Below are 27,810 nucleotides of genomic sequence, written 5' to 3' on the forward strand. Positions count from 1 at the left end.
CGCTGTCGTGACAAAGGCCGGTCAGACATGCAGCTGGCGGCACACCACACCGTGACGGCCTTAATAGGTGCTCACTTACAGCATTTGCCCCGACAGCCTAAAATGCTACAAAGAGTATATTGTATATATTTAGAATGTGTGTGTGTGCAAAGATGAACGTGTGTGCCTGCCAGATTGCGTCCATGCGCGCGTTAACCTTTGTTCGTGTGTGTGTGTAATTTGTATCACCACTGGGGAGACAAAGGTGGCCGGGCATGTTGCTGGCAACCCACCCCCTTGTATGCCATGCCGGCCGTCATAGGTGCACGCTAACAGCACTTGGCCCAAGTCTGTTCGGGTTATACAGGGGATCTTTGTCTTTGTTTGCCATTTGTATGCTGTGCTATGAGCCAGTAACCTGGTTTCAATACCTGGCTATGAATAACCTCAATGGCAAGCGCACGTGGACCTACCCTAGGCTTCACACAGCTCACAACGACTGGTGCGGTGTGCAGAGCATCCGCACTGGGGGAGACAAAGGTGGCTGGGCGTGGTGCTCGCCACGGCCACCGGTCATTGCACGAGGACAGCCTCAATAGGTGCTTGCTAACAATTACTTGTGCCAACAGCGAGGGGTGCGTAGGGTGTTTGCATGAATGTATGGACCAGTTCGGGGGGTGGAGAGTCGGGTGTCTCATATCTCTTGGTCGAGGAAGCGAGTGCACACAATACCCATTCGTGTTCCTAACAAGGACAAATCGTGAGACTTACGTCGACGTGAAGATAAGGCGTTGCCATCACCAGACATCTGCTTCAAGTGCTCGGCTTACAGTGTGTGTGTGTTGGGGTGACACGATTTTCACACTCAAACTGTGCAGCCCAAATGATCAGGCTGCGCTAAGTATTTGATACTCGTAAACACACGGCCATTTGTCCATCCACTGCTGGATGAAGGCCGGGGTCGTCATGGGGGGCGGGAGGGGGGGGCGATGCGACCTTTCTTCGCCATGCGGGGTCAGCGATGGGGCAATCACTCGGTACCGATGTCCGCAGTCGCTCATTGTCATTGCTTATCTGGCAGCGCGAAGCAACATTTAATACGAGTCGCAAATTCAACGGAATTGTAAAACGTTTAACGCTCAAACGCGACCACACACACACACGCAGCACGTACACATGTCTGTGCGCGTGCGTGTGTGTGTGTACTCAGGATAGTGCGAGGGTAAACATCGCACACTCGAAGAACTGATGCCTCTTGCAACGTCCAACGATGTGTACAGTATTTTCTTTTCCTCACCGCCAAATATGATGGAAGAGTTTGTCCCTTTTACAATACGACCTTGTGTCGCCTCCAGCAAGTAAGCAGACACACCTTTGTGGGAGTCCCATTGCTGACAGGTAAAGTCAGAGAAGAACAACATTCATGGTTTCTACCAATGCTCTCGGCTGCAAGATATTCTCTTCCTTTGAATGTAACGTACAACAGCGAATTCAATATGCCAGTAATAAACAAATAACAGCTGCTGCTGCTGCTGTGTCTACACACAACAGTGCTGTGTGTGTGGTGAATACAATGTGGAAAGCGTTATTGCAGTGGTTAGCGCCCTGCGCTACGAACCCGGTTACCCGAGCTCGATTCCCGCTCACAACCAACTCCAGTGTCGAAACTCCGAACCGATCCTGGGCCTCCGCTAGGTCGACTCAGCCTCAAATGAGTACCTGGTGCGGTGTTTAGAAACGTTGCCACTGGGCAGACAAAGGCGGCAGGCCGTGGTGCTGGCCACCCCACCCCTTTCGTCTGCCGTGTCGGCCTTCATAGGTGCTCGCTAACACCACTTGCCCGAGCAGTCTGTGAAGGCTATACGTGGGATATGCGTGGATAATCCACACCCCTAGAGTGGTGCAGCACGACGCGTATACACCATTATCATGAATGGCCCGTCGCTAGAGAAGTGGTGGACCTCTGGTTTAGACACATCAACACGGCGAACTCCGGGCAGCAGCAGAAGCAGCAGCAGCGGCGGCGGCGGCCTTTGGCTGGCCATCGAACGAAGACGGTCAGCGCATCACACGCTTTCAGATGCACTTCTGCGGCCGTCTGGAATGCTCTTTCTTCCGATATTAGGAAGCCACTGGAGCTTTGCACTTTTAAACCTAGATTGAAAACTCATTTATTGAGAACTGCTATTTGTGTTAAGTTTGTCGTCCTTCCCCCGCACCTCCGATAAGCACAGTTGGCTACGTAACCGTGTGAAAGAAGTTCAACATACAAACATATAACACATTTGTCACCAGAGCGGTTGCCAGTCAACTCAACGTGGTCGACGTGGTCGAGGCCAGTAGGTACGTATTTGAAGGTGCTGTATATCAGAGCGGTGTGGCTATCGTGTGTGCAGGCGGTGAAATTGCACCTGGCCCCACAGGCTGAAGGAGACCAAGCCCCGGCCGGCCTACGAAGAAGGAATGAATTTGACACTGGGTGGGTGGAGAGGTGGGTGGAGAGGTGGGTGGGTGGGTGGGAGCATTTAAATCCCTTGCATCAGAGCCCATGTCAACCAGGCAACGGCACTGACACCGGATTTCCAGTTGCTGGCGTTTTGGGATTTTCCACAAAAAAAGGTCACCGTTGTGTGGGTGTACACGAGTTACTTGATTCGTGGGAGACAGTTAATTTTACTCACGTGATGCGAAGGAAAAATAATGACGAATGGAATTGCAGAACTTCATTTCCGTCACCGAACGTAGCCAACCGTGCTCATGGGAAGTGCGGGGGAAGGAAAACATCAATAAAAAAAGCGAAACATCACGGGCTACACACCACGGGGTGGGTAGCTCCATGAATTCGGACGTGCACATTTCAAACGCTTATGCTTGTTTAATTTAATCGTTAATATAATCAAGGAGTGGCTTTTTTTCTTTTTTACACCCAGGTCATAGGACATCAAACGATTAGGAATGTGGTTTGGGTAGGGAGACCGTGTCCACCTTTCTTGCGAAGTAACGCCCGAAAAATACCGTGGGTGTTGGACGTATAGTGCTCACAACCAAATTACTTTTCATCCACGCCCAGGGGCTGGCGATGCCCTCTCAGTTCCGTGTTTGTGTCAAACCACAGACTTCTAAGAACACAACCCATTATTAAACTATGGAGACAGCGGTTACCTGCAAAACGATGATTTTTAACATTGTGACTGAGTCTGCACAATTTGTGAGACAGTCTCACAAAAAGTTATGAAAAAAAAATACGGAAATAAAATTGTGGAGTAACGAGATCTTTAAGATTGCGACATTTACGTTGGGTTTATACAGAACGCAAACCAGCACATTCATCACAAACTCATTAATAAACAAGGAAAAAAACTACATACTGCGAGTATCGTACGCTAATATAGTGTGCTCAAAGCTAAACGATATCGCTGTCACGTTATGAAGCTGGTTATAATTACCGGCGAAACGTCGTACTCAAATTGTGAATGTTTTTGGATTTACTCTCCAAAGCACCGGTGTGCTGAACTCGTAACAAATCTTACTAATTGGCTGTGTCGGGTGGTGGCGGGTTTAACAACACATTCACATTTACGCAATCTAACCCAAAAAAACCTCTATTATGAATCTCTCTTTGGCAACAACATAATGACAATGACTTGAACTTGGAACACTGCGCTGCTGCTGCCGCCGCACGGCGTTCACTCCTCCTCGCTCTCGGAGAGGGCGGACGACTCGGAGAGGCTCCAGGAGGAGGAACCACAGACGATGAGTGGGGAAGACAGCAGCAGCAGCAGCAGCCAAGCGGCAAGCCGGTGCCAAATTACCCACCAAGCTCAACGGTCCTCTATATATTAAGATGTTATTGGCCAATTAACGAGTGTTTACATGTGCGAGGAAACCGGCGCGCGCGGAGACAACCCGCAGCGTGCGAGGGAGGCGACACTCAATCCCATGCAGATGGGTGAGGTCCACATTTGCTGAACTGCATTCCCCTGATGAGCCAGGATAGTGAGTCCCCTCTCCTCGAAGCCCACGGGAAGAGAGTTTCACAACATTGCTGTGATCCACCCACCCCTCTCCCTCCACGGTGCTGGGTTACTAAAACTAAACTTGTATTTTTATTTTACAAGGTAAGGCCCCACTGAGCTATTTAGCTCGTTTTCAGAAACGACCTGGCCCACAAATTATAGCTCAACGAAGTGGCTTATCTTGTGGAAAGTTAGAGCAGCCAAACACTGAAAAAATGCATGTTGATTCTATATTTGGAGAGAAAAACCAGAGGACCCAGAGAAAAATCCACGCGGCCGTGGGGAGAGAGAGACATGCAAACTCCAAATATACAGACGTCGGGGTCGGGATCGAACCCACGACCTCCTGCATACCAGGCGAGGTAGTTAACATCTCGCCACCGTGGCACACATTGCCACCAATGCCCGGCTGAGATCAACTACATGCACTGCAGCACACTACGTGGACTGTTACATTTATTAATAAGAAGAGAGGGAATCAACATACGAACTTCTAAGTTAGGGGCGAACTCGGGAGTAAACATAGACAACTTGAATCCCACTGTCTGGTGTGGTGTGCTAATAAAACACGCATCATCTCTTCAGCAACAACATTCGTTCAAATAACGAGGATAATGTTTGCGTGTAAACTGCAGCAAATGCTGTTAATGTATCTCTACAACAACGAGAGCATTGTAAACACGAGTTACAAAGTTTACGGGGTCAAGGTTCTAAGAGACAATCGCACGCCCTCACCCCAATTCTCAACCCTGCCAACATAATGAAAACACAGCTTTGCATTACAGTTGCCTGATCTATTGGTAAATATCACCCCACCAAATAACATAGGCGTGCTAATTTCTCCAAATATGTTTTTTACGCAATGTCGCTTAATGCCGGTGGCATGGGATTATCGGCATAAGGCACTACCACGAGAGTAATAGGTACGCCTATCCACAATAATACAACTATATTATTGTACCCCGATATGCCTATTAGACCATGGGGGCAAAGTACGATATGTAATGGAGGATAAAACGGGGTGAGATGGATGTGGCGTGCCAAAATCACTCCGAGACATGATGAGGACTGCTCAAGTTAAGCCATTACATTATTTTCAAAAATGTAAACGAGCGTGGCACCTAAATGTTCTAAGAGCTCACGCCTCGTACAGTTTTGTCAACTGAACTGGGGATCACCCTTTTTCGAGATGCCACCTCGATGCATTTAACTTGTTCACAAATGTCCCATTAATTAAAAAACGTTCCATTAATTGTAATTTTTATCCATTAATTAAATAAAAACTACGATCCCACTAAGGTCACCCCTTGCAAAAAGGTTGGCAACGCTGTCTCATGCATCTCGATGGCCTTTTTTTACTTCATCTCCTGTGGCTAAGGAAATGACGGCACACACTTTCCATGCATCAGGTCCCACCCATCGCGAGCAGATTAGAGGGACTTCAAGGGTACGCGCTCTGCTCCGAGCGAGCAAACTGTTGATGCGGTGTGGCCGTCGCCGCCACTGCGCTGCACTCATTTTAGGCCGAGTCGACCTAGGGGAAAGCTCGCACAAGACACGAGTAAACCAATGGGCAAGGGCGATGAACTTGGGATGCGTGGACCATGAATTGAACCTACGCGTTCAGGAGATTTGGGGTCAGCGCAGTAAACTACCACTCCAGGCACGACACAGCGTGGTCCAGCGTAGAGCGGAGTTGCGTCAACCGACTGTGAGGGTGCTTCTGGGGCGCAATCTGCGTGGGCTCACGACGCCTTTGTCTCCCCCGGTGCCGATATCGTTTACACCAACCGCACACACCGGGAGAGAAAAGCCTCGGCGCGGCACGCGGTTGCGATGAACCAACTCGCCACTGACGTTAGCCGCGCGGTTGCGCTAACCGTAGCGCCACCGCTCCCCACAACCACCCACTGACCCTCCCACGCGTACGGGGTTTCCAACCTAACCTCTGCAAGGTGCACGGAAAAACCGAGACGATATCGTGGCAAGGAGGAGAAGAAGAAGTGGAATAAGAACCACAGCGCACAGCAGCGTGCACAAACACCGGGCGGAAACGTCGCGTTCAATGTTTGGCTAAAACTTTAATTTCCCAGAAGCTTGATCAAAAAGGAGATCCCTTGGGGACAAAAAAAACCCCAAGAGAGGTGGCCATCCTACAAAGACAAAGTTCCCACTCGTTTAAGGCCGAGCCGACCTAGGGGGAAGCCCAGCACCGGGTCAGATATTCGCCACTGCTGTTGGCCGTGAGCCCGGGGGGGGGGGGGGTCGTTGGCGCCGCGCGCTGACCGCTGCGCCACCGCTCCCCCCACCACCACACAACTCAGGCAGCAGCAGTAGCAGTCACCACCCTCGTGGCAGCAGCAGTCACAACTCTCGTGGCAGCAGCAGTCACAACTCTCGTGGCAGCAGCAGCTGCAGCAGTCACAACATCACGTGGCAGCAGCAACAGCAGTCACAACTCACGTGGCAGCTGCAGCAGTCACAACTCTCGTGGCAGCAGCAGCAGTCACAACTCGTAGCAGCAGCAGTCACAATCCTCGTGGCAGCAGCAGCAGTCACAACCCACGTGGCAACAGCTGCAACAGTCACAACTCGTAGCAGCAGCAGTCACAACTCTCGTGGCAGCAGCAACAGCAGTCACAACCCACGTGGCAGCAGCAGCAGTCACAACTCTCGTGGCAGCAGCAGCAGTCACAACTCTCGTGGCAGCAGCAGCAGTCACAACTCTCGTGGCAGCAGCAGCAGTCACAACCCACGCGGCAGCAGTTGCAGCAGTCAAACATCTCGTGGCAGCAGCAGTCACAACCCACGTGGCAGCAGCAGCAGTCACAACTCTCGTGGCAGCAGCAGCAGTCACAACTCTCGTGGCAGCAGCAGCAGTCACAACTCTCGTGGCAGCAGCAGCAGTCACAACCCACGCGGCAGCAGTTGCAGCAGTCAAACATCTCGTGGCAGCAGCAGCAGCAGTCACAACCCACGTGGCAGCAGCAGTCACAACATCACGTGTCAGCAGCTGCAGCGGTCACAACTCTCGTGGCAGCAGCAGCAGTCACAACTCGTAGCAGTAGCAGCAGTCACAACCCTCGTGGCAGCAGCAGTCACAACTCTCGTGGCAGCAGTCACAACTCTCGTGGCAGCAGCAGCAGTCACAACCCACGTGGCAGCAGCAGCAGTCACAACTCTCGTGGCAGCAGCTGCAGCAGTAAAACATCTCGATCCCCCCCCCCCCCAAACTTGACCGAGCGTCACGACCTCGACTGAATGAATGGAAATTCTTGAATGGCTGAACGAAGGAGCGCACGATGAATGAATGAATCCTTTAAACATTTCGATGTTTCTCCCCCGTAACCTCACCTCCTGCCGAAGAATCCGGTGAAGGCGGCACGCCCGGCTGGGGGGCAGAGCCCCCCCCCGGGGCGGACTCGAACGTCGCTCCCCACGCCGCCGCACGACGAGTGGAAGGTATCTTCGTCGTCGGTAACCTCGTCACCCCCCACGCTGCTGCTGTTGTTGCTGCAGCTGCCCTCATCCTCATCCTCCTCCTGCTGCAAATCCACCTCGTCCATAGCTCCGCTGCTGCTGATGATGCTGCTGATAACAGCTGATGGTGCTGCTGATGCTGCTGCTGGTGCTGCTGATGCTGCAGCTGATGGTGCTGCTGATGCTGCAGATGATGATCTTGTCACTGCTGACGCTGCTGACGTTGATGACGGCGACGTTGCTGCCACTGCTGCTGATGATCACGACGATGATGATGATCTGTCACTGCTGATGATGATCGCAGCGAACTCAAATTTCCCCGCGCCAACAGCGCCACCCTCCTCGCCTCCCTAATCGAGAGCTTTGCGCAGCCGACTACCCGGAACACGACAAACGGAACAACATTCCGCGACTTAACTTTGGTACAGACGACCGATTATGGTGATGATGATGATGTGACGGCTATGATGACGACCCTGCTGATGATAGGACGGAAATTATAACGACGACGCCCACGAGGTTTCTGCCGGTTATGACGACGACGACGACGCTGCTGCTGCTGCTGCTTCTAATGATGATGATGGATTATTCGACGGCAGCTGTCAAAACCCGTAACCGTGTGACAAAGGTTGTACCGCACTGTATCGCAGCAGCAGCAGCAGCGCTTTCTCTGTGTCCACGTGGCCGTCTCGCCAGCTGATGCGTGTCCCTCTGAGCTGCTGCTGCTGCTGTAGCTGCTGCTGCTTCTGTAGCTGCTGCTGTAGCTGCTTTTCCTCCCCCACGACCACCACCACCCCCAACAGCTCTCCCCGCCTCTTCCACCGCATGCAGCTCGAATTCGTAACCAGGTTAATCCGCTCTCCCAATCTGACCGCACACTCCCACGCAGATTTCTACACCCCCCTCTCTCTCCTCCTGCTACTCCTCCCCCCACGCCGTTGTTCAATCGTATTTATCGTCACTGTAGTGATTCTATAATAATAATGTTGCTGGTGCTATTTTTGGTATTGCCACGAATTTCGGTTCACTTTTAACCAGACAACTGGAACCTTTTCCTTAACATCCATCCTCACCACGTGGATCAAATGTTGGCGACCAATGTCCGCGTGCGTACACGGGTAGAACACACGCACAACCCCAACACTCGGACGACTATGACTTCACACGGTGGCTATGATCACAGCACTCTGTCTTGTTCTCAAATGCCCCCCCCCCCTGAATCTCCACCTACCCCCACACACCCCTCCAATACCCCCTTTCGCTGGCTTTGTAGCTCCGCTGGGGGTCCCTTACAGAGTACAGCCCCCCTCTCTCTCCTCCCTGCTGTGTTGCTCGCCCAGACAGAGCGAGTGGCAGCACAAGAGAGGCTCCCTCTACCTTCCCGATAAGCCGAAACATTTACAAAAGCCGCATTTCACTCGCACAAACCCGCACACAACGCGTGCCGTGCAGCGTCCGCGCGCTTACTGTTAATCTATAAATACTGTGCGCGTAACAGCAGCAGCCAAGCATACACAACTTGATAAATATCATCGTCGAGGTATCCCCCCCCACCCCTTTGTTATCCTGCCTTCAGCTCTCCCTCCCCTTTTCCCTATTCTGCGTGCGCCCTCTCTCCAACACAGGAGGAAGTGGCGGTCCGGCGATCCAGGATAACGAATGTTGCAATTTCTATCGAAGGACCGAATCCGTCCTCTTCGCCATTGGCCCCTCGGAACGCGTTCGGAGGAACGCCCCCGACTCGGACCGGGGCCCAATCGGGGATGCCGAGACGAGCCACCCCATACGGGAGGGGGGCCCCCTCGTTTGGTCGGGGTGGGTGTCTGGGTTGGGACGGGTTCCGTGACCCTCCTCGGCCAAGACAGAGAGAGACGTTCACTTCACTGCGACTCTAACAACATCGCCGCTGAGTGCAGGACCCCCCCACCCCCGTCAGTGCCGGATTATCCGAGTAGCACAAGTAGCTAGCTACACGTGTAGCTACGGGCCTCGCACTTTCAAGGGCCCCGCGCTAAATGCTTTCAAGCTATCAATTCAGGTTCAGTGATTCTGCACTTGCTCTATTACTATAGTACTATACTTCCTTCGACTTTTATGAAGGACTGGGTGTTTAAGGTTATCGATTTGCCGTATTATCTGGCTTTATAGCAAATGAAAACATACAATTACTTTACTATGCAAGTTAACATTTTACGTTTTTTATATTTAAGTTTTTTTTTTATTTAGGGCCCCCTTGTAACATATGCTAAAGGCCCCGCACTATCTTCATCTGGCACTGACCCCCGTGGGTGTTAATTCGCTGTGAAACGTAAAAAATGCCCGCTCTGGCATACCAACTATACAGCAGAGGAATGGTTTGTACACTTTCAAGACACTGGTCCCGAAAGATACTGGTCAAGAAACCGAGCCTGAATCTCCGGGGTTTTTTTTTATTTAAGAAGCTCATCCTGAACAACACTAATTCTCAAAATATCAGCTCACTTCAATAACTGGTCACCTGGAGGTGAAATTTCACCTTTCGTGAAACTGGCCCTGAAAATGTTACTGGCCCTGGCACAATTGGCCTCGTGTGGTTACAATGGGGTCCTAGCGCAAGGAATGAAAGGCGGGGGGGGCCCATGTCCAGTTTCCTCTTCTATTCATATCTCAGAGGTCCGAGCTCATCCAGCCCGTGGACGTCAGTGCAAGTTGGCACCACTTGCCACACTCGATAGCTGCAACCACTGCCCTGAAACCCAGAGCCTGCAGACAATGATGGCCTTCGAGGCAAATTGTCCTGAAAGTAATTCCCGAATATTCCCAGAGCTTCACTCCAATGCAGTGAGTGCCATGGCCATTTCACAGAGGTGCGGCTAAACAAACGGGCAGTAAAGTTGCTGTCGCGTGGATTTGTTTGACTACTCTCCGGTCAGGTGACTTTTAACTGCTGCCCGTTTAATACACGCGCTCGCAGTGTCCGCGCGTAGATGCGCAGTACATCCTGTGCGACTGGGTCGCACACCGTAAACATGTACACACGTGTGCGATAGGCGTGCGGTGCAACTGGGAAGTAAAACAATGACACTGGAGTGCTGTACTTTGGACACACTCAGCCTTCCCAAAACACCATCTCGTGTGTTTATATCCACCAGCAGGTGAGCTTGCAAAACACTCTTGTGCCGTGGAACACTTTGCTCTTTTATGACGGTGCAATAAAATTTTGATTCATGCAGTGTCTGCATGCGACCGTATCAATACGCTATGCAGCCTCATTGGGCATACTTTATACAGTTAAATAAATGGGCATCGACAGACGGAATAGGAAGGTTTTGAGCCTGGATTTGAGCAGGGGCAGGGAGTTAACAAGCACGGAGGGCTGGGGTGACGGGGGATGAGGTAGAGAGTTCCAGACCATGGGGGCAACACAGGAGAATGAGCGATCTCTGACTGAGCAGAGGTTGACTGGGAGGGCTTCTGCAGAAAGCCTTGGTTGGTTGCCGTGGTTGGAGAACATTTGGAGGGGAGTAAAGTGAGGCGAGGGGTAGCAGAGCATGCGGAGGGAGTAATCGGTGAGACAAGATTTAGGACAGGTACAAATGTGGATATTCCAAAGTGTGTACGTCAGGGGTCGGAAGCCTCATCAAGGGCTGCTTCCCGACGTTCTCTATTTACGAACCACCGTCTCAGTATTCACGTGCATGGCGACTCGTAAAATATTGAGTTGTTTTTTTTTGACCGAATTCGAAATAAAAATGTGCTCTTCTTGTTATTTTGGTTGCCGACCCCTGGTCTAAGTCCTCCGTACAGAATGTCAAAAACCTCAGGCAAGTCCACCTGAAGTTCCACGCGCTTATACGGCGAAAACGCAACATTCAGGTCGACTGCATTGACCTTCCCAAGGCAGCCCATCTGAACGTTCAGGCAGTATCCATTCAGATTCGACTGAAATGACGAAGCACTTTCCTGAACGTTCGAAGTTGTTCCTCGACTGCCTGAAAATATTTCAGACGATGTGCGGACACACATTAAAGCATCACCGCAAGCTCTACATGTGCTTAAATGAACCGTGTTGGTTCACGCACTGCACTATAAACCCAGTGGCCAGACTTCGCTTTCCACTTCAAGCGGGAACTTCAAATGAATCGAACAACGCAGCGTGGCAAGACGGCAAATGCTGCGCATTAGACATTCTCTTGGCACAATTTAGCGTTTCTTAAGTGACGATTTAAATGAACTCCCGCTCATGGTTCAAGTGGTTATCGCTCTACGCGATGAACTCGACACACAGCTGAGTTTAATCCCCGCCAATGGTTCACATCGATGTCGAGTGACATCCAAACCTCCCCTCCACATTGACCAACCGCCACTGACCAGAATGGTGAAGTATGTTTAAAGAACCCCCATGACACACCTGGTATGGGGCGGCCTTCATCCAGCAGCGAATGGACATTGCCCGAAAATTATATTATAAAAAAAAATCACGAAAGTTGTCATTCTAAAAGTACTGTACTTGTACAGTGTTGGGAAGTGTGGTTTTATATATTTCAAGCGCCACCTAGAGCGTGTATTGTGTATTGAATTGCAATTTTCCGGAATCCTATTTTTTATTTTATCAGGTAAGGCGCACTATAAAACTATTTTCAGAAGCGACTTGGCCACAAATGATAGCTCAATGAAATGGCTTATCACGTGGCAATTTAGAGCAGGCAAATGCTCTACACGCATGTTTCTAAATATGGAGGGGGAAAAAAGCAGCAGTACCCGGAGTAAAAAAATCCATGGTGAGGACATGCAAACTCCAAATATACAACAGTCAAAATCGAACCCACGACCTCCTGCATACCAGGCGAGGGAGTTAACATCTCGCCACCGCTGCGCCACAAATTCCCAACCCTTCGTGGGTCAGTGTCACCCACGTGGGCCCAGACTGAGGATGCTTCCTTCACGTGGCAACCATCAATCCAGTTGCACATGTCCAATGCAACTGGACATCATCATCCATCACCTTCGTCCAGTTTCTCAGTCGGTAGGGCGTGAGAAACTGGACAACCCGAGGTAACTTTTCTTCTGCAACCGAAGCCACGATCAGCCTACCGCTGTACGCGTACGTGTCTTAACAGTTGCAGTGATGGTAAACGTGGAATGCTGGACCGCAGGGAGCGGTGTGCATGGACATTTGTCAAACGGCCGCGTTCAGACCGAGAAGAATTTAACCAAACCAGTGCCGGATGTAGGCATGAGCTCGGCGACCTCACCCGATGAAGGGGCCTCTAGATACGAGTCAAAATATCACACGAAGTTTCACATTTTTACATAATCGGTGGAAATATAAAGGAAATGGGGAAAATACTCTAAAACCGGTTATCGTCATTGCGATAAGACAGAAATATATAGGAAATCCTCCATAAGCTTGGCGTGACTTATGGCCTCAGCAATGTCACAATCCGGCCCTGAACCAGACACCGCGTCGCGAGTGTGGGTGGCATTTATCTTGTCGTCATCATCATCATGACCATGGTCGCATTACAGTTTATAAGGTCGCCTGAAACAAACACAAACTTTCACCCGGGTTTTTTGTTGTTCATCACGATTGCTGTGGACAGACCAAAAATTCCAAAACTCCAAGCGGCCAGCAATAAACAGCACGGCAAAAGGTGAAATACATAAGAGTCCGTACTTTTGTTGAACTGAGCAAGGCTAAGACAATTTGGGAAGAGAGAGACGACGAGAGAGTTTTGTTTTAATGGTGCAGCAGTAAGAGGGGGGAAATCAGGAAGAGAAGTGTTATGACCTGCAGTGTGGTGAGTGGGTGAGCGGGTGAGTGGGTGAGTGAGTGAATGGATGCGTGGGTGAGTGGATGAGTGGGTGAGCGGGTGAGCGGGTGAGTGGATGAATGGGTGAGCGGGTGAGCGGGTGATTGGATGAGTGGGTGAGCGGGTGAGTGGATGAGTAGGTGAGTGGGTTAGTGAGCATGTCGTTGAGACCTGCAGTGGTTGAACACAGCGTAGATGAGACCGGATCCTCAACATAAGTGAAGGGATAATTAGTTAATTCCATGAGAGCAGTCGCCATGGTAGTAGCAAGAGAAGAGAGGAGATGGCCGACTTCACAGTTATTTTCCCATCGAAAGACATTTCGTTGCAAGTGGGATGTTTTGCCAAACACTGTGGCTCAAAGTCACCGGAGCCCTTACATAACACTCACTCCACCTGCTATTGGCTCCATGCCTTCAATCAAGAAAAATGGAACTCGAGTGCCCAGTTCACCGTTGCCTCGGAGATCCATAACGCATGCAATCTCGCCTTGCTGCGCGGCCAACAAGGCACGGCACAAATCCAATGTTTTGCGAGTCTTGTTAATTAGAGCGCATTCCAAAACCCGTTTAAAGACACCATAATCCCATTTCGCGAATCGAGATTACATCGAAAAGTGAAACGAAATCCCGCAGACCGCACACACGCGGGTTGTCGGCGTACTCGAGGCAATTACTCAGCTATGGAATTGTCCCTTATTTTTTTTTCTTCCGGAAAGGAGAGAGAAAGGTAGATTCTTGGCATCATCGAAAAATGTATGAAGAGTAAAAGGTAAAGGCGCACCCCTGAATTTGCCCGCTCGCACCACCGCCGGCGGAAGGGGGCCTCCGCTAGAGGGGAGCTCTCGAGAGAGCTTTCTCTCGCACTTTACCCCACGACAAAGCCTCAGGAGTCTCTCAAACCCCCGTTTGTCCGGAGGGTCCAGCGGTTTGTGATGTTTGGGCAATATTGTTCATGACTATTTAGCAAGGGGAAACGCACGCATACAAGAAGGGGGGGGGGGATGTAACACTCAAAAGATCCCCACGGATAGATTCCGTCCACAGGATTCCGTCCAAAGATTTGATTCATTGATACGATTTGCGACCGGCCTCACGCCTACAACACCTGGACTGCACCTGTGGTCACTCGTCCACGTACTCACCACACTCAGCCCCACTTATCATTTAAGATCTAAGGAGGTTTGGCGGATTCCGGGAAGTGATTTGGTCATCGGTATTCATCTTAATAGACACATGCACGTCAATGGGTTTTGTGTGTGTGTGTGTCTTTAACGATGACCACTTCACAGTACTAATTCAATGGGGATATATTCCACAGTATGTTTACACGGTTATCTAATCTCCACAGGACTAATTGGTAACTATAATACGTAAATAAACAGAACTCCAGTTAAATTACATTTCTTAAAAACATGCAGAACGGCTACCAAACTTCGCATTGTTACATTGCAATTCCACCTTGTGTTGAGAACGCCTTCGTGTATGAAGGACCGCAAACCTTGGGCAATTGTTGGCACGGGCTAATTGCGTGGCCGCCTTCCCTGCTTGTCCGCGTTTCCTCCTCCTCGCACTTCGGAGTCGTTCTCTCTCTACGAGAGCGAGCGAGTACTGTGCGGCAGCACCACGGTGGCGAGATGTTAACTACCTCGCATGGTGTGCAGGAGGTCGTGGGATAGATCCCGATCCCGACCCCGAAGCCTGTATATTTGGGGTTTGCGTGTCTCTCTCTCTCTCACCGTGGTCACGTGGATTTTTCTCCCGGTCCTCCGGTTTTTCCCTCCACATTTATATTCAACATGCGTTTAGAGTATTTACATTATTTAGCTGATATACATTTCCACGTGATTAGCCACTTCGTTGAGTTATCATTTGTGGCCAGGTCGCTTTAGAAAAATAAGCTAATAGCTTGTGTTTTTGTATTGTTTGTTGTTGTAACGTTCTGACCTGCCCCTCTTGGAGATCTTTGAAACAAAAAGCGTTGCACCTCATCATATTCCTCCAGTATAAATGAATATTCTGATACTGACATTATTAGTATTCGAGCGAAAATTCTCCCCTTGTCATACATCCGCTGTTGTCATTTCCACATCACGGAACGTCCTCGGGATGGAATGGTTCAAATATCAATTGGCACCAATTAATGCCTTCGTCGGGCATTAAACTCAGGTCGCTGGATTCGTAGTGTGTCGCTCAAACCACTGCGCCACCACTCCCCGTGCTCATTCACAATTTGTTAGTAAGACTTTGTCAAAGAAGCCATATTAGGCATGGCGTGATGCATCGATTCACCGATAAAGATTGATTATTACGGTTGAGATACTTGCACGAAAGCGTACGCGTAATAATACTGCATTAATTACTATTCATGAAAATTGTATGGCAATGTTGACCTTTCAGCCTAGTTGACCAAAGAAAACTGCACAAAGGGGATGGTAAAAATTAGACGAAAGAAATAAAGTGATTTAATTGCATCGCAACCGCAAATCGCGACAACAGACTCAACGTAGGGGATATTCATTGCGGTCCTAATGTATGCAGCGTTGCATTTTACCATAAATCTTTCACCGCAGAGCATTGCCGGATAGAAATCGTGTGTGCAGAGCCCCTTGTCCCACGCCAATTAATCTAAATTCTTAAGCTTACGATACACGGCATCTCATTGCACGTGTAAGAACACATATATTTGTATTCGTTTTCAAATACTGAATGTTTTGTGTCATGGATTTATGTGACTCCCTCCAGCTACTAGGGGCTGCTATATTCATCACAATGTATAAAAACAAATTATCCCGGTTCTTTAATCACGAATGGAGTAAGTTGGGAGTGTTGTCCGGGACCGGCTCTGGTATCACCCGTCACCGATGTTATTCAAAGCCAGGAATCGAACTCGGATCGCCAGGTTCACGGCAGAGCAAGCTAACCAACCACCCCGCGAGAGAGAAATTACAGCCCTTGAAACATTTAGGACGCCGTCTGCCCCACCCAGCATTAGATTTCGGCCATTTAGACAGGTATTAACTCAAATCAGATTCTTATTTTTACCAGGTAAAATGGAACAGCGTCTTTTTTTTTTTGCAAGGAAATCATGACTAATGATGATCAAGGGCTCGTTAGTTTTTTACTCCATAACCTTCCAGACCTCTTTCCAGATGCCTGGTATTCTGAACCCCACCCCCTACCCCCACCCCCCACGTTCTCAATCCCATAACTGTTTACAATCACGGTGCACATGTCGCGGTAATTACAAACAGTGAATTTTTTAAAAAAGCCCTAAACGGTTTAGACACGTTTGAAATGTATTTATGTAATATTTCCGAGCCGGCGTACGCTGCCGATGTATGGATTTGGGGCTTTGCAGTAAATCGCGCGCGGGCGGCAAACGCGACTGCGATTCCGTCCAACCTCTACCCGAATATTAAAATAATGTTTTTTTTTTTTACAAACATCCAAAGTCTGCTCGCTCTCAGATTAAAACACGCGAAACACCAGCGCGATGGTGCAAGGCCACACCAGAGAGATACGGGAGGTCATTAACCGCGCTGCCGAGACCTGCGGTGACGAAGTTCACGTTTTGATGTTCTGCAACGGCCACCGCTAGCGGCCCTTACCTGGCCCAAACGCTCATCAATGTCTACCGCCCCTTTGTTTAATCCACTGTCGAAGTGAAGGCCTCCCCGCGCGGTGACTACCGTGGGATCGTTTGACCCTGCTTCACTAAGTTGGTCGGCGTGGATTGGTGAAGAGAGGATGAGGGAGGGGGGGGCAATTCAGATATTGCTCACCACTTAATGTTAGGCGTGGCCCTGAATCAGACCCATTTTGTTGTGTCCATGGCGCAATGCGTTAATCACAGCGAACGCCGCCACCGCCTCTTAATTTCTAGTTTGAAATTCGCCTCTCTCTACATCAGTGTTCTTCACTGCAAGGCCCGCGGTACAAACTGGGCGGCCCCTGGTGGCCTTTTGTGCGGCCTCTGACGTACGACTCTGCCGACAATACACACATGTGAAAACAACCCCCTGCGGTGGTGTGACGGCCCTCACACTGATGATGCGTTATCGGCGAAGGTGGCTCCCCTCTGAAAATAAGTGAAGAACGTTGCTCCGCAGGATGCTAAACGCCCCCCTTTTTGCCCCCTCCCCCCATGATTTTATGAGCTGTTACAATTCAGGATCGCATTTAAATTTTACGGTACAATTATTATTGTTATATATCTATCGGTGTGAAATGGTGACCGCAAGGAGTCCCACGTCGAACCCAACTACATACAACACGTGCGAATCGAAAACTATCAATTCTTGCGCGCGCGATCCAATGCGCGTGTAAAAGCCTCGCCGTTTAAATCGCGCTTTGCTCCGGCTCGATGTACAGCTGTCCGGGGTGTTCCTTTCCTCTCCTCCTGACTGCGGCTGAGAGAGTGCTCGTGGCCAGAGATGACTTGAAAGTTTGACGGGGGAGGGGGGGGGGGCCGTGACTGTCATAGTGCGCCCCCCCCCACCTTTCATATTCAATTCCTTTGTTTTACTCTTTGGTCCTTTCGGTAAAGTCACGTAGAAAGATTTTTTTTTAAATAACAGCATACGACGTTTCGATTACAATTCAAGCGATCATCAGCAGGTACAAATGAAAGAGAAAACAAACCTAGTAAACTGAGAAATATAACGCAATACAACACAGAGAGTCGGCTAACATAACAGTCAACACCCGACCTGGTTGATGACGTTCTTCCAAAGATTGCTAAATTTGAGCGAGAGACAAAACACAGACACGGAGACACTGTTTTACCACCACCCATACGCGATGATGCCAAACACTCGAACGTCATACAGATATTGGTGAAGTCTTATCTGGTTTTTAAATCTGATGAATTGTCGGAGGCTTAATCAACGCGATAACAGAACAAGCCCTATTTTAACATCTGCACGTACACGGAGTGACACACACACACGGTGAGTGGTGCTGTGGCTTCAACGACACGAAAGCCCACAAAACCATCTCGCACGCACTGTCCTCACCTCCCACCAACCGCGTTTCTGACCTCCGACTTGACCCCCAATCCCCATCAGAATCACCTTCAAAATCGCCTGCCTCTGTTACACCGCCTACAGGTATCAGTTGCCCACCCCCTCTCCCCCATTACCTCTCGGACCTCCTGACGCCCCGCTCCCAAACCACGACCCAGAAGTTGCTCTCCACACACGAGGGTCGGGACCACGATCGCCATCCCTTCGTTTCTCCGTTGTCCGGCCCCTCCACCACCACCACCACCTGGAACGCCACCACCCCCCACCCCCCGCCCCCCTCCACATTCGCAGCGCTGACTCTTTCCCTGCCTTCAAGCGCCTTCTCAAAACAACAGCTTCTTTTATTTTACTTTTACTGAGCGGATTTCTGAGCTGCGCTCCGACCTCGCGGTCGCGGCCTTCGGCAAAGCGAAAATTGTGCGCGTTAGAAATATGCATGATTATTATTATAGCGCGACACGATTGTGTTTCGACCATTATAGAAGCACTTGGTATACATTTGGGAGGGGAAGGAGAGAGGGGGCCTCAATATCCGAGAGTCAGAGGCTGTCTGCAGCTCCCTCCCGAGATGCCACTGCGGCGAGCCGATGACTGATGCAACGTAGCAGCCAGCGGAACCTCTCTGAGAGAGAGAGACACAGCACTCGGGAGTCAATTGATAAATGCCCTCTCTCGATCGACTTCGGTCCGAGCGACGATGGCTTCACAACGCCAGCCCCTCCGCCTTCCTCCCATGTGAATCTGTGACCTCGAGAGAGAGAGACAGGGAGGACGACCAATAGCACTGTACAAGGGGCCCGGGCAGGTGGACACCGTGGCTACGAATGAGTGAAAGCGAGGCTCGTGATAAGCGGGCGGTTACGATGTCTTCTGCTTCCCTGCAACAGATAAGGCTGTGTGTGTGTGTGACTGCTCGTCGGGGTCATGACCTCTAGCTCGGTCACAATGTGTGCACCTGCACATTTACAGCCCCCCCCACACCTCTTATCTCTAGTCACAATCCACTGCTGGATGAGAGCGACCCCCCCCCCCCCCTGATCAACCCCCCCCCCCTCCTTCCACCACCCCATGCCATGCTGGTTGTCGAGGGCTGTTTGACCATACTTCACCCTGTTGAGGGCATTGCGCGCTCGTGGGCAGCGCGTGTCGAAGGCGGGTGGCGTCGCCAGGCACAGCCAGCAATGGGTGTTGCTGCAGTGCCCTCTGCTGCCCACCCCGCAGCGACCCGATGACTTCCTGTTGTTGTTGTTGGTGTTCACGGTGCCAAATCTCCCATTGTGTGTGGCGCGCGTGTGTGTGGTTTTGGTTGCAGCGGTTAGCCTCTCTGCGCTACGAACCCACCGAACCGAGTTCGATTCCCGCTCACGGCCAACTACCAATAACGAGAGTATCTGAACCGGGGCCTGGGCATCCCCTAGGTCGACTCGGCCTCAAATGAGTAGTCTGGTGAGGTGGTGTGTAAACATCGCCACTGGGGAGACAAAGGCGGTCGGGCGTGGTGCTGGTCACCCACCCCCTCGTGTGCCACAGTGCCGGCCTTCATAGGTGCTGCTCGCTAACAGCACTTGCCCCAAAAGACTGCCAAGGCTACACAGGGGATCTTTATCTTTGTTTTTTGTTGTGCCGCGTGTTGTTACAACCCACGGTGACCGATACAAACCCCGGAATCTTCGCTCACACATCTTGGAGCCTTCTCCATCCCTCTCGACCAAACGAAACAGTCACCACATCGCCAACGTTGGCTAAGAGCAAGCCGTGTGGATGGGGTAGAGGCAGCCGTGCCGATGGGGTTGGGGCAGCCGTGTGGATGGAGTAGGGGCAGCCGTGCCGATGGGGTTGGGGCAGCCGTGTGGATGGGGTAGGGGCAGCCGTGTGGATGGGGTCGACAATGAACCGAGAATGCATCATGGGCCATGAGAATGGGGGACCTGGAAATGGGAAGTGAACCCCTCCACCCCCCCCCCCACCGCTTCTTCTCAGCCGCAGTGAACACGCTGATTGTTGGTGCGCGATTCGCGACAGCGCCTCGACGGGCCGCGTAAGGATTCGTCAATTAAAAATCGATTCTTGCGTTCACAATGCATGGCCTGGAATTGCTCGCGTGATGATAATCGCAATGTGTGTTGACACTGGAGGAATCCGGGTGTGTTATAAAGCACATTCTTTTTACAAACAGATATCCATTCAATTAACGTGTGCGCAAATAATTACGAGAATGTTTGAATGTTTGTCACATCGCCGTGACGCAAGAGGTCATCAAATCGTGAGAGTCACAGGGTCGGACCGGGATGGGCACACGAGTGTGAGCGCGGAGTGAAGTTGCCTTTGGCTCACGTGGAGAAGACCCCCTAGCCGTACACGGAGCCACATTGACCGACGTGGAGATACGTCGACTTACATAGACTCGTAGACTCGCATAGAGATATAGACTCGCATAGGCACGCGGACTGCATTGCTTATACATCGAGACCAGAGCCGGCCCAGCCACTAAGCGACCCTTGCAATTGCAAAGGGCCCCGTGGCCAGCAGAGGGCCCCCTAGAGTCACTGCTAGCTAGTGGGTGAAAAAAATCATACATCAAAGGGGCCTCCAACCAAATTTTGCTTAGGGCCCCCAAAGGTCTAGGGCCGGCTCTGATCGAGACGGACATACTGATGGACGAGTACGCACACTCACAGGGAACGGTCCGAGACTGGATACGATCGTGAGGATTCCACGAGTGAAGTCACTCGGGTGAAGGTTGTACGGCCTCTCTCTCTCTATCAGTCGTGCGCGATGACCACCACCACCACCACGTGACTTTTCTTTCGTGTTGTGCGCGCTGCATTTAGCGCCCACAGCGCGTGGATTTATAGCGTTTTATTCGTTTGTTTGCTGGTGACTTGGGTGTGTATTTCATATCGGAATCGCCTCCAGTGCTGTTGCTGCTGGCGGCAATAAAAGTTGTTTAAGAGTCAAAGTCTCTCTCCGTCCTCGCCTCTTGTCAGAGAGCTGCAGGCATCACGAGCCCGTTGAGGAATCCATCAGCAGAAATGACGAGTGGGGTTCCAGCTTCGCTGTTTTTTTTGTCAATTAATAAAAGCCAAGTCGGATGACAGCAGCGATGTGGACAATATAGATGTAGTGAGATGCAAACAAATGTATGTAGGCAAAGAGAGAGATGCGGTAAGATGAGAGAAGAGGGAGGCAGATTAGATGGAGCAGAGAGAGAGAGATAAATTGGGCTCACGTTAATCCACGCGTTATGTTAATCATGATTTGAATATGAGATGATATGCTGCACCACTATTTGGTCATGAACATATAATTAATGTTCAGCGTTGTAAGATGCAATTTGCGTGAATGACGTGATATAAAATGAAAGTATTATTATTAATCCAGGTCGTCATCTTGGATTGCTTGTGCCTAGCGTCGCCGCCGCCGCCGCTGAATGTACCTCGAGGCTAACGGAGCGGACGAGACGGAACGAAAGGGCACGAAGTTGCGCCGATCCTTGGAATCAAATCGTGACACCCACCCCACCCCACCCGCGAACTGCGGACAACAACAACAACAACAACAAAGACGAACCGACTCGTGGTGGGATGGAGTCATCAGAAGCGCACGGCTCGACACCGCTCCGCATTGCAGGCGGTTCGCTCCTCGCCGTCGTGATTCATTGCATAGCCGGTGACGTAGCATGTGTCTTGCGACTCGTTACGTAAGTGGAGGAGGACAATGATGAATAATGCGAAGTAAGATCAAACTCACTCACTGACTCACTCTCTCGACCTGTGCCGCGTGGACTCCATTAGCAACACCTGCACTGAGGATGTCTCATTAGCGCAAAGTTAAAGGAGGTCGTGGGAAGAAAAAGTAAAGAATATTCACATTGTCAAACATCTGCACCGAGAAACAGATACTCCACGCGCTCGCGGTGGTGACGATGGTGATAATAACAATAATGACTTTACACGCTCTGTCAATCCACTGCCGGATGAAGGTATCCTCATGCAGAGAAAAATCATGCCAAAAATAATGCCATGGTTCTAATCGGAGTTCAATAAAAACTACGCTCTGAGACGTTCCGTTCCGTTTTCGGGTACAATAATAACGACGCGAGAGAGATTATATAGATATGTTTTACGATCGCCATTTCTTTAGGCGAAACAAGTATTTTAAAAATCCGTTACGAATGTGAAAGTGGATCATAATTTACCGTGCAATTAATTGCCGATCCACTGATGGTGAAGTTCTCTTCCGCGCATGGACTGGACATGGGAGGGTTTGTGCGACACATTTTTTACACGCTGTTCAAAGCGTTGAAAGTTGACGGGGAGGTTGAACAACACTAATGAGCCACACGGCGTGGATGGGAAGCTTTCATCCAGCAGTGGATTGAGATTGACAAAGTGGCCGCACGTTATTTATTTTTTGCCATCTAAATGTATTCTTTTTTTAGATGTTGTACAGAAAGGGGTGAAGAGACGTTGATTAACAAAAGTGTTAAGGATGAAAAGGTGACTAGTGTTGCCATACAGCATTAAACAACAATGACGAGCAAGGCATCAAATCAAAGTTCAATAAGAATGAGGGGGGGGGGACATCGAATTTACGAAACAAAATTATAATTATACAACTGCTTCTTCAAACCTGCAGCCCCATAACATTTTTTTTGTACTTTTGGAAGTCGTACTTGCACCATCCCATTTCACAACGTGCACACTGATATAAATGACCATTATTATTTTAACCTATAATGAAACGGGTTTGTATTGAGCACACATAATGCCCAGAAGCAAAAATGTCACTTTTTAATAAAAACAGAAACTTCATATCTTGCTGGTAAGAGTTCAAGTAATCTTAATGTATCTTTAAAACAAACGGACAAATGGGCAACGACGATTATTTCCACATTCCCTTGACGCACTTAATTACCCCGAGAAGTTCACGTAAACTCATTGTGTCCTTCGTAAACGGGCATTTGGCTCAAGAATTGTCAAGAAAAAGCCGATGAACCCAGCCATTGTGCTGTAGCAAGGGCTTCATTTCAGCCTCGTTAGTCCCGGGTCAATGACCGGAAAAATACAAATAAAATACTTCCACATTCTGAGCACAACATCCAGGATACCTCTCGCGATGTCCGTGCCTCCTGCTAGACACGTGCTACCTTCTGCAGTCTACCGACAGCTAACCTGGGACATATTTCGTGAGCAATGAAGTTACCAGTTGTAATCGCGAAAAACATTGATATTGGTGAGTTTGTTGCATTTGAGTCAGACTCGGGGACGTACTAACAATTTAAATTGAGAAGTTCAGTGGCAGATCCGTCCAACGGCGGTAATGGAGGAAAAGCCCCCCTCCCTTCCCTCCCTTCCCTCCCTCATACCAACCTCATTGAGACCCCAAAAATGTACATGTTACTGATGTTTCCAAGAGAAAATAATTGTATGATTATTTAACTCTCATTAAAGTAGGGGATCTCGAAAGTTCCTGGCCACCCTCCCTCTGAATCTGCCTCTACACAAGAAGCCTAAAATTGCTGAAGGAAAATAGCATCTCCCCCCCGCCTCGCCCCCCCTCGCAACCCACTTGCTTGCGATGTTGGTGTACCTGACAATTTGTCTCCGAATATCGCGAATAAAGATAAATACCGAGTCCAAAAAAAACATTCTCAAAGGGCTAAAATTACGAGCTCCAGTTACCAAAACATGAGCCGATGGAGCAGCCCAGGATGTGTCCTCGCTCCACACAACAAACCGTTAAATTGATTTGCAATCTGATTTTAGCGCAACAAAAAAAAACCTGCCATATCGAGTTACGGATCTGGTAGGTAATTTAATCAGGGACGCATGTTCCATAGGACATGCGTCACAAACTGTCGTTTATTTAATATTCACGGGAACCCTGCTTGCCACACAAGCCTGGATACGTGGCTAATGTATTTGGATTCTGTTTTTTTTACGACTGGTTTAGTTAGTTTGTCCGTGTTCAAAAACTACCCTTAAATTGACACGCAAATATTTGTTTTGCAATGTACAAAAAACAACGTGTCTCTTGTATATTTCTATATATATAAGTATTGTTAACTTGAGACAAGTTATCTACTAATGCACCATACTGCAATGTGGATTCACATTGCGTATGAATGCAGGGTACTGTACAGAAAAGAGTGGTCATATTTATTTTACAGAGAAAAAGAGCCGGTCGGTCATCGACAGAGGAAAATATGAAGTTCTTGAGCTTAGACTAGAATATGGGCAGGGAGTTGACAGCACGGAGAGCAGGGGGAAGAGAGTTCCAGACGATGAGGACACGGAAAATAATCGACCTTGCAATAAATAAGCACCTGAAGGCGCCACGGTGGCTAGGAGATGTTAACGACCTCGCCTGGTGTACGGGAGGTTGTGGGTTCGATCCCCAGCCTGACGCGTGCTGATGTGTATTTGAAGTTTGCGTGTTCTCCGTGTGGTCCCGTGGATTTTTCACCAGGTCCTCCGGTTTTCCCTCCACATTTAGAATCGACACGCGTTTGGGAGTATTTGGCTGCGATAAATTCCCACGTGATAAACCACTTCGTTGAACTATCATTTGCTTTTGAGAAAGAGCCTTATAGTTCAGTGGGCCTTACCTGGTAAAAAAATTAAATTCGTTTATTCTTACAGCCGTTTGCCAATCTACTGCTAGACGAAGGCAACCACATTCCATATCGGCCATGGGGGTTGTAGTATGACCACACCTCTCCACAGTGGTCAGTGCAGGCCGGTAATGTGGGGCAGGCTCGGTTCTGATGTCGCTCACCAATGATGTTAGTTAGTCACGGCCTCGAATCAAGGTCGCCAGGTGTATCGTGCAGTGCACTGCGTCAACACGCAATGCGATACAATACGCATTGAATACCAATCGATTCTTACCACGCATGGCTTGATGCATGCGTGCATCGCGAGTGTACGAATCAATTCTGACTGACGAATCGACACGTGCCTTGCAATCAACGACTTTAATAACTCACGAACAAGCGTACCAATTAAAACGGGTGCTTAGGGCGGAGGCTCATCAAGCTGTTAACAGCTTGTTCACAATGTGCATTCCGTTCAAAGAGACCCGACTTCAAAGGGAATAAGCAATTAACCAGGCTGCACGAAAAATACATTTGACATTAAGCAGTTTGCGTAGCAAGTCGTTTACGTTTGAACTTTACTAAGCTCCGCAGTAAACTCCTCCCACTTTCCCCGGATTGTAACACGCTCTCGGAAAATATGTTTCACCCCAGACGGGTATGCGCCCGGTGTCAATGAAGTTATTCAAATATTCTCACAAAGACAATTGTCCCCTCCCCCCCGTATAGATTTAACGGACTGTTGGGGCAAGTGCTGTTAGCGAGCACCTACGAAGGCCGGCACGGCACACGAGGGGGTGGGTGGCCAACACCACGCCCGGCCGCCTTTGTCTCCTCGGTGGCAATGTTTACACACCGCGCCAGGTTCTCATTTGAGGCTGAGTCGACCTAGGGGAGGCCCCGTGACTTGGTCAGATAATCGTCACGGGTGTTGGCCGTGAGCAAAAATCGAACCCGGGTCGCCAGGTTCGTCGTGCAGCGCGCGCTAACCGCTACACCACCGCTCCCCATACACACGCAACCATCTATACACACACACTTCATGGATGATAATAAGCCGTACACATCCCCAACGTTTGCTTTTTTATATACAGAGAGATGGGGGCAAGAAATGTGCCATATACCGCGGAGAAAACGGTGTTGCTTGCTACCCAGAGGTCGCAACCGGGTACCCGATACCCGTACCCTACCCGAAACCCGGCTACCCGTACGCAGCCGGGTACGGGTACCCGTTTGTGACCCTGGTGTGGCCGGGTACAAGTACGGGTAGGCCGTGAGTCACCGGTGAGTAACCGTTTGTCACTCATTTCGGGTAGGGTACGGGTAGCGTACGGGTACCCGTACCCGGCCGGGTACGGGTACCCGTTTGCGACCCTGGTGCGGCCGGGTACGGGTACGGGTAAGGAATCAAAACCCGTTTGCGACCTCTGTTGCTACCACGCGATCGTGAAACACGCGCTCGATCGTACCGTAGGATCCCATCCTGCCCCCCCTTCCCCCATCTATTGCCAAAATTGACCACTGCCACGTGTCCATATTGCGCCTTCTGTCTGAAATCGATACGCGCATCAACACAACATTTTTGCAACCCAATGCCTTCCCAGTAATGAACCCATCTGGGGATCTCTTAGTAACTAATCCAGCACAAATGCAGGTGCATTAGCACTGATGTCCGGCCGGGTCGCTCAGCGTTAGGGCGAGCGAGTGGCTTGCAAATCGGAAGGTTACGAGTTCAAATCCGAGTTGGGGGGTTGACTCGGCCCATCATCCCTCCGGGGTTCGTTCAAATACGTTCCACTTTGTGGGGGAGAGTAAATCGTAGTGGCGGTCCTAGGGATAGACCCACCCCCCTGCCAGCACCGTAGGAATGTGGAATGTCCGGCGTAGCCTCGTGGCTCATTTGAGAAGGAAATCCCTTTGACGCGCCCGAGATGTTGGACTCGCCACGTTGAATTATCGTCCGATAGCTAAGAAGAAGAAAAGCGGGTATCGTGATTAACTTTTGTTAAAATAACTTATACCGCCGTTACTTCTATTGATTGACACATCTGTTTGCGGTAATATGATAACAATTTAAGGATTTATCCATTTGCTTCGAATCAGTTTTTTGTACGTGGTGAATGGTAGTGTCTCTAGTGGGTGCAGGGGTCACGTGAACCCATTAAATGCACGGCATATGAATGTAAAATGATCCACGCCTACATGTGTTATATGGTGCCCGTATCTTGAGCTTAAAAATGTCATTGAATTTATGAATAAATGCATGGTTAAATCCTGAATGATAGAGTATGTTATTAACCTCAGTATGAAAATGGTATGTATTTTTTAACAGAATTGAAATAAACTTTAAACAATTACTCAGGGTATATAAACCGAGTACCCAAAGCAGGTAAGACATGTATTCAATTTTCAAATAATGCTTTGTGTACATTTATATTGTTTACATCATAATTACATTTACACGTGTTTTCGCGTACAATTAAAGCTTCTGTAATTTCAAACAATCTGTATTGATTGTATTGAGTGATTCATGCAATGCAAACTTTATCTTTGTTTTAATAATTGGCCACAAGTAACCACATCAGGGTGGGGGGTGGGGAGAAACACCAAAGCGGCAAATCAGAAATACTGAAAGTGTAATTAGAAAATCAAAACACAACCCACTTTATTACTCAATAAATATACAACTTGATTATCCGCGCTAGTAACGAGGAGGAGGGTCGCGGATAATGAAAAATCTCGGATGATCCAAAAATATAACCATCTGTATGCCACAAAATAAAACGAATGTGTGTAAATTATGTTTAAGTTAAAACAATTTGAGTTTGTTAAATGACCAAAACAAACATTTGTAATAAAGAAAACTTTTCTGCTCCCGTGCAGAAGACTCTGCCCACTAAGAAGATAGCAGCAGAGCCA

At 49.5% G+C, this 27,810-nt stretch overlaps 1 protein-coding gene across 2 annotated transcripts in view; it reads right to left on the reverse strand.

The window, feature by feature from the left end:
• The window catches only part of LOC144933913 (diacylglycerol kinase zeta-like), a 236,031-nt gene that overhangs the window by 199,319 nt on the left and 8,902 nt on the right, over nucleotides 1–27,810 (reverse strand). Inside the window, exon 1 of one of the 2 annotated variants that reach the window (XM_078859221.1) lies at nucleotides 7,350–7,576. The exons of the other annotated variant lie outside the window; for it this stretch is intronic. Coding sequence (XP_078715347.1) covers nucleotides 7,350–7,561 — 212 coding nt within the window. The 5' untranslated portion in view covers nucleotides 7,562–7,576. Of the gene's footprint in view, nucleotides 1–7,349; nucleotides 7,577–27,810 lie in introns of those variants that run through there. 2 annotated transcript variants of the gene reach the window in all.

This window comes from Lampetra fluviatilis, chromosome 8, assembly GCF_964198595.1.
Source record: "Lampetra fluviatilis chromosome 8, kcLamFluv1.1, whole genome shotgun sequence".
In the NCBI taxonomy this organism is placed as follows: Eukaryota; Metazoa; Chordata; class Hyperoartia; order Petromyzontiformes; family Petromyzontidae; genus Lampetra; species Lampetra fluviatilis.